This window comes from Nyctibius grandis, chromosome 26, assembly GCF_013368605.1.
Source record: "Nyctibius grandis isolate bNycGra1 chromosome 26, bNycGra1.pri, whole genome shotgun sequence".
Classification (NCBI taxonomy): Eukaryota; Metazoa; Chordata; class Aves; order Nyctibiiformes; family Nyctibiidae; genus Nyctibius; species Nyctibius grandis.
In genome coordinates, this window is record NC_090683.1 from 39068 (window position 1) to 46656 (window position 7589).

The 7589-nt window shown below is 42.2% G+C and overlaps 1 protein-coding gene across 1 annotated transcript; it reads left to right on the forward strand.

The window, feature by feature from the left end:
- Positions 1–3171: 3171 nt before the first annotated feature.
- On the forward strand, positions 3172–4134 carry LOC137673774 (olfactory receptor 6B1-like). Its single transcript, XM_068418780.1, has one exon. It carries the CDS (start codon positions 3199–3201, stop codon positions 4132–4134), a length of 936 nt encoding a protein of 311 aa, XP_068274881.1. The 5' UTR covers positions 3172–3198.
- Positions 4135–7589: the final 3455 nt, after the last annotated feature.

Below are 7589 nucleotides of genomic sequence, written 5' to 3' on the forward strand. Positions count from 1 at the left end.
CTTACACTCAAAGCTTTGCAATATAGATTGTTTCAAGTGAAAAGTGTTCAGTATTAGCTATCCATCTGTCACTGTTTTTTCATATGAGCAGAGTAATTGGCCCAGCAAAGAATGTCTTGTTTTGGTTTGTGGTATTGTGGTTTTTTTTAAAAAAATGTAATTTCCCGTTGCCAAGTGCTTTGACTACCTGTGCTATACTTTGGGCTTATTCAGGGGAGTACCATCAGAGGTGTCACAACCTCTCTAGAAGGAAGAACAAACACAACCAGAAAACAAAGGAAACTATGTGGTGTCAGTTTTTGCAGTGACACGTCCAATACATCTGATGATATCTTAGTTGCGAGTTGTCTTCTCTCTGTAATGCATTCCATAGTCCTGCTCCTCCAGCTGTTTACAGTGGGAACTATATTAGAATACACAGTTACTTGTCTGTATATTTTCCTGGTTTTTCTTTCAAAGGAAGCTCTGCTGTACATGGCATTGGTATACATACTCACATTGATTGATAGCATGTATACTATGATATCTCCCTGTCTCTGGTGACTAGATAGGTCTAGTGACTTTTCAGATGACATTGTGTACCTAGCTGGAAAATAAAATCTGTGTTCCAGGTATTTAAGGTAGACACATCTACATAGATGTCTGTACTTAGATTTCTCAAACATCAAGCAATTCCTGGATCTTTAATGTTTAGATGTGTAAACTGAAGGAGATTTTTTTTAAAGAAAAAAAATCATCCTCAGAATATCTCTTTTTATTCAAAATAAAGCTGCAAAACTCCCAAACATTTCAGCAAATATAATTCCTACCTAGTCTTGTCTTCCTAATATATTTTAGAGAAAGAACATTTGTTATTCTGTACAAAACATGACATGTATATTTTATGTTATGGTCTTTATTCCCCCTCCTCTCATTTTTAGACTCTGTTTCTACTATGTACAATTATACCTATAAATTAGCATCTGGAGAGAGTTATTGGAGATAATTAGAGATAATAAGCTTCCTCTCCCCTTTCATTTCTTTGATTGTCAGAGGACTTCATTAGCTCAGGCCTTTTTATACAAAGGACACTTTCCCAGAAAAAGATACCGAGTCATTTAAAGGATTCAGGTAGGTTAGAAAAAAATATATCTGATCTACTGCTCATTACAAGAGTTTAAAGGCCACATGCATACCTGGAAATACTGAATTGGTAAGTAAGTCTTAATGCTTTCTTACAGTAACAGATTAATAAATCAGGAAATTACATATCCATTACTGTGTAAATTATCATGTTGAATGCCTCAAAAAGCAATTATTCTTGATTATCCTATCCCATACACTTCCATCATGCAAACCGCACGATGTATAATGAGGGGATATACCTGCAAGTCAAGTATAATAGCAAAACGTATCAAGTCTTTCCATTAAATTACCCCTCTTGATTAAAAAAACCAATTTGTTTCTTGCCTTGCCATTCTTTGCCTTGATTTTGATGTTCTGTACATGTGTCTTGTAAATACAAAAATACATAGTGTTTTTTTGTAAATACAAAAATGCCCACTGATGTGTATTACATCAGTGTTTATTCATTGTGATAAATGACTTTTCTAATTGGGATGTACAGTTCTTTTTATTAAGTTCATTAGGAAGACATGAGATAGAAGGAGCACTGTAGGGGTTGAATGTGAGGGTAGATGTCTGATGATCATTTGTGCCATTTTTACTCTTCACTGGCCTTTAGGCAGTCACTGCTATTAGCCATAGGGAATATTTTTTGCTCAGGATCTCCTTTGCATCATGGGACTTGCCCAGGACTTGTTCTGTGGGAAGGGATTTTTTTTCCTTTTGGATGGACAAAAGGTATTTTTCAATACCTTTTCAATACTTTTTCAAGTATCCTGCTTACCATTGCCTGAAAGTCGTCTTCTGGTTTTGTATTTGGAGAAAGAAACTGCCAAAGCTTTGTTCCTTGTCTCCAGTCAAACTTGTTGTCCCTTTATTAGTCAAAGGACCACACATGTTCAGGTAAGTGATGAAAGAAAATAGCTAAAGAGTGTGTTACTGTTCTGAATAGATCAATGCCTCTTTTGTACAGACATATTTCTCTCTCATACACATATTAATGAGCTTTAAAATCTAAAACAAAGTAGATTAGAATGAGGTTTGTTTATGTGATCATTATATGCTCTCATTTCCCTTAAAAGCAGTAAGTATAAACCTTATCTCCTCAATTGTAAATAATTTACAATACAGACAACTACTTCAAGGTCAGACAAGGATTACTAAAATGTCCATGAAGAGAAATAGGCATTTCTAGAGTGCAAACATGTGATGTGTTTAGAGAGGAGATAGAGCTAAAGACAATATTATACTCTAGGCTACCGGTGTTCAATTAATGCCTTAAGCAGATATCCATTGATTATAAAAGTAATCTAGAGCAAAGCAGCAAATAAAAGCATGAAATATCTACTTTAAGTTATTCAAGTTAAACCATCCACTAGATAGGTGTCGAAATCAGAGCTAAGTGCAAATTGACAATGAGAAAGAATTATTCTTCTTTTTCAAAGACAGATATTTAATACAGGTTAGATGACTCACCCACTGGAGGAACCAGTCTTTACATTCACTGAAAATTTCTTGCTTAAACATAAACTCCTAAACTCTGTAGCGAAGAGGATTGTAATCTATAGCATTCTCTTCTGATATACCTCACTGCTGTCACTGAAAAATAGAGGTGGATAATTTCCTAATAAGAAATGAAGAAAGTCCAACATCTCCAAAACTATATGTTCAATTAGCATTACATCTATGGTTTTAGCCTTTTTACTCTATATACTACCTGAATTTTTGTGATTCTGTTTTCAGCAATGTGAAAGTCAGCAGCCAAAGTCTCTGTGTTCTTCCATCCTCCATCCTACAGGAAAATAGTGGGCATTACAGAGGTCTTCTGGGGCTTTTCTTTTTGCTAAATTTTGGGTTGTTTTTCCAGTGTTGCTATTGAAAGCAAGCTAACAAGTCATTGGAAACAAAGACATGTGTCACTCTCACTTTCTTTCTTTCTTGTAAGAAATATTTCTTCTCCTTTGTAAAATGTTTCCACAGGAAACAGTTTAAGTATCCTAATTCTTCACACAGAGTTGGTTTTGTTGGACTCTTAGGCTTGCTTTTTCTTCTGCTTTGGCACCTGCAGGGATAGCTGTGGACACCCAATATGGAATGAAGAACCAAACTGCTATCAACGAGTTCATTCTTCTGGGATTTTCCTATGGGCTGCAGGTCCAGACCTTACTTTACCTGGTCTTTCTGGTCACCTACATGTTAACAATCACTGAGAATGCAATCATTATCTTTGTGGTAAAAAGGAACCATCACCTCCAAAAGCCCATGTATTATTTCCTGGGGAACCTGTCCTTCCTGGAGATTTGGTACGTCTCAGTAACATTGCCTAGGCTTTTGTTTGGCTTCTGGTCACAGAGCATGACCATCTCATTCTCCAGCTGCATGACGCAGTTATACTTCTTTATCTCCCTTATGTGCACTGAATGTGTCCTCTTGGCTGTAATGGCCTATGACCGCTATTTGGCTGTCTGCCATCCCCTTCGCTACCCAGCCATCATGACCCACAAGTTGTGCTTTCAGCTGTCGATTCTTTCCTGGGCAGGAGGCTTTTCCATTTCCTTGGTCAAGGTGTCTTTTATTTCACGCCTCACATTTTGTGGTCCACAAGTCATAAACCACTTCTTTTGTGACATCTCTCCAGTGCTGAACCTTTCCTGCACTGACATGTCCCTTGCAGAGACAGTGGACTTTGCATTGGCCTTGGTGATCCTGCTGGTACCTCTCTTGATCATTGTTTTCTCCTACTGCTGTATCTTGTCAGCTATCTTGTGTATGCCTTCAGCCCAGGGAAGGAGAAAAGCCTTTTCCACTTGTACCTCCCATTTCACTGTAGTGATTATCTTTTTCTCAGCCACACTCTTCATGTATGCCAGGCCCAGGAGGATCCATCCGTTCAACCTCAACAAAATAGTATCTGTCTTTTATGCAGTATTCACACCAGCACTGAACCCTCTAATCTATTGCCTGAGGAACAAGGAGGTGAAAGAGATTCTGAGAAAGATCATAGGCACAAGCTGCTCTGCACACCGATAAGTTCCTAGGCTAAAGATACAGAGGAACCTGGAGAGCAGGGGGAAGTTTCCTTCTTGAAATGTAGTTGAGTATGATCACTACTTGTTCATTGCTGACTCAGTCATCACTGTCTCACTGCACTGAAGTCTGTCAAGGAAGAAATAGTATCATTGTTTCTATGTGGAAATGTCTCCTCATTCACAAGAGTGCTTTGATGACTGAACTACATTTGTCTGTAAATTATTCTGCTGTAACAGCAATATAATAAGTCATACTAGAACCTTGGCTGATGGATGTGGACGACTTTCTAGAGGATAGAGGACATGGAAAAATACTAGAGCTGTATCAGCAGGGTTTGGGGTCATCACGAGACAATCTGGTAAACAAGTTTGAGGAACTTGGTATTTAGCAAGATCTCTAGCGGATGTGGGAGACGGAAAACAGGAGCAGATTGCGAGACTGCCTGGCGCCTCTACCAAGACAGCTGGACAGCAACAATGATCCAATCATATAATTGCTACGGCTTGTAAGCTCATAGAAATAACCAATCAGGAATAGCCACATAGCTTCGTGCCTTGCTTTTACAGTATAAATATACACTGTGTAACCGAATAAAGTTGGAACATTCACGATAACTCCATGAGTGCAGTGTTTGATTCTCGCTCACCGCAACATCTGGCGCCCGAACAGGGACCTCGAGAGCCGTGCCCTAGAGACGCATATCGGCGTTGAAGGAGCAGAGCCCGCCGTCCTTACATTTCAGGTAGGCTGGCTTGTCCTTGCGGTAGAGGGATACTGTTAGCCGGCTAAGTTTCTATTACGAAAAATGGAGGCGGAATTTGCCGCCGCGGAACGGCTCTTACTTGCTATTCTCTCAAAGAGAGGTTAAGCCGTTACGGATAGCTGTTAAAAAAAGCTGATTACATGGGCACGAGACCATGGGACATTTTAAGCAGCCTCCAGCGCTGTTTCAAGGGATGAGTGGAGAGCTGTGGGGGACGCTATGTGGCAACTCACTATTGACGATAAAGATAAGCACATTAAGGAATTGAAAGTACCTTGGCGTATAGTGATCAATGCATTAGATGCTATGAAGGCTGAGACAACAGTTGCGGCAGCTGCTGTGCAGGCACTCTCGCCAGTAGGTGACAAAGCAACCTGATGCTAACGTTGGTTCTGGATACTCCTCTACCGTCTCCACCGTGTTTTGCATTCCCAGTGCAGACTGATTGCCCGCTTCCAATTAAGGGCCGCAAAGGGACTCCTTGTAACTCCGTTTCTGAACTTTTGAATACTCGTGTAACCGCCCCGGTGCCGTTACCTGCAGTGTTACCCCCTTTGCCGGACACTAATGTTACACCATCGCACCCCCTCCTTCTGTTGAATTGGAGGGAACAAGAACAGGGAGGACCCAGTTGCCGTCCACCCTCTCCAGCTTCAGTTCCGCTTCCAAAAGACTCTGACGGGATAGATGAAGGAGAGGCCAGTGCAGCGACTAGTGCTGACACGCTGAACCTACAATTGCTGCAAAATATGATGAAAGACCTGGAGCTACGGAGCCTGGCGTCGTTGGCTCGTGTTGAACAACTGATACAGGGCATTCCTCAGCTAAATTCTGATCGACCACTCCGTCCCTATCCCCTTTACACCGTATTATTAAAAGGGGGGGCGGCGAAAGGGGGAGGTGTGGGGGGAGGGGGCGAAGCCGAAGCGATGGTGCGGGGATGGTACGCGATGCTATTATAGAAGGGGGATGGACACCTGAAATGTTGGCATGTCCTATTGTGGTTGAACGATCGGGGTGACCATGTGTATGCGAAACATGAGTGGAAAGTTATACAACAAGCCATTAAGACAATTAGAGAAAACGGTCTAAAGTCTGAAACAAGTCGAGCCATGTTAAAATGGCTTCACACATATGAGCCCATTATTCCTGTCGACTGTGATGAGCTTGCACGAATGTTATTGACCCCATCTCAGCATCTTTTGTGGTTTCATGAATGGGCACGGTTGGGTAGAGAATTACAGAACCGACCCCGAGCAGAAGATGATCCCTTGGCTGGGTTGCATGCTGACATGATCACAGGGACTGGGCTGTATACTTCTATAGAAGAACAATTACGATATCCTCCCTATTTAATCGATGTCGTAGTGGATGCAAGCAGTACGAGCATATGATGCTGTACCTGACGGAGATGCCCCTCCCTCATTTACTAGTGTCCGACAGGGGTTAACCGAGCCATATTCACATTTTATTGACCGGTTACATGCCGCAATTCGAAATTCTTCTCAGTTACCTAATGACAATAAGGAAAGTATGTTTCGATTATTGGCTTTTGAAAATACTAATGCAAAAACGAAGGCGGTGCTAGCCACCCTCCCTAAAACGGCAGATGTGTCGGATATGATTGAATTGGCATTGCGATCCGAACAGGGTGCACAAGCAAAACATATAGCAGGGGGCGGTAGAAGCAGCCATGGGCACCAACTACATCTGTGATTGCTGCCGCTGTACAGCAATTGTCTCGACGTACAAAGCCAAAGGGCATGTCAGGTCGCACTTTGTGTTATCGATGTGGTAAAGAAGGTCATTTTAGAAGGACATGTCCATGTGTCAGGTATGGTGTGACAACTGTCAAAGAGACAACCATGCCACGGCCGTGTGTAGGGGTTCAAAAAACCCTCCGCGGAGCGCGGGCCCTCGCGCGCAGACACAAGTAGGGGCTGCGCAACTCACATTCCCGGTAACCAATTCACCAGCGGTGGCCCCGCAACACGAGGCAGCTTGGGAATCGATTTGGAAGCAGCAGCAACAGTAACTTTACTAACTACTAACCCCGTTAAGATTCCCACTACCACCTATGGACCGTTAACACCTGACAAATCCGTTGGTGCTTTATTGATTGGCCGGTCTTCCAGCGGAATAAATGGATTAATTGTGTTACCTGGGGTGATTGATGCCGATTATGTGGGGCAAATAATGATCATTGCATATGCTCTACAACCACCTCTGACGGTAGAAAAGGGAATGCGAGTTGCTCAGCTTGTTTTTTGGGAACGGCACATTAAGACACCAAGTGCCCTAAGTACCGATAGAGGTGATAAGGCCTTCGGATCTACTGGCAATCAACTAGTTAATTTGGTGCAAAAAATGCAACAGCGACCAATGATTCAACTACGGGTGGAGTTCCAGGGACATGGATATACAATTCCAGTCATGTGTGACACTGGGGCAGATGTAACAATCTTATCTCGAGAAAGTTGGCCCACAAAATGGCCTTTACAACAGGCCTTAGACTCAGTGCATGGTGTGGGTGGAGGAGGAATACCCATGCAAGCACAGAAACCGGTGCGCTTAATTTTGCCTGAGGGTCAGGCTGTCACTTTACGCCCTTATGTAATGTCGCTACCCGGCAATTTACAAGGATTGCTTGGTAGGGATATGCTATCCCAAGTGGGAGCAACAATTTGTATCC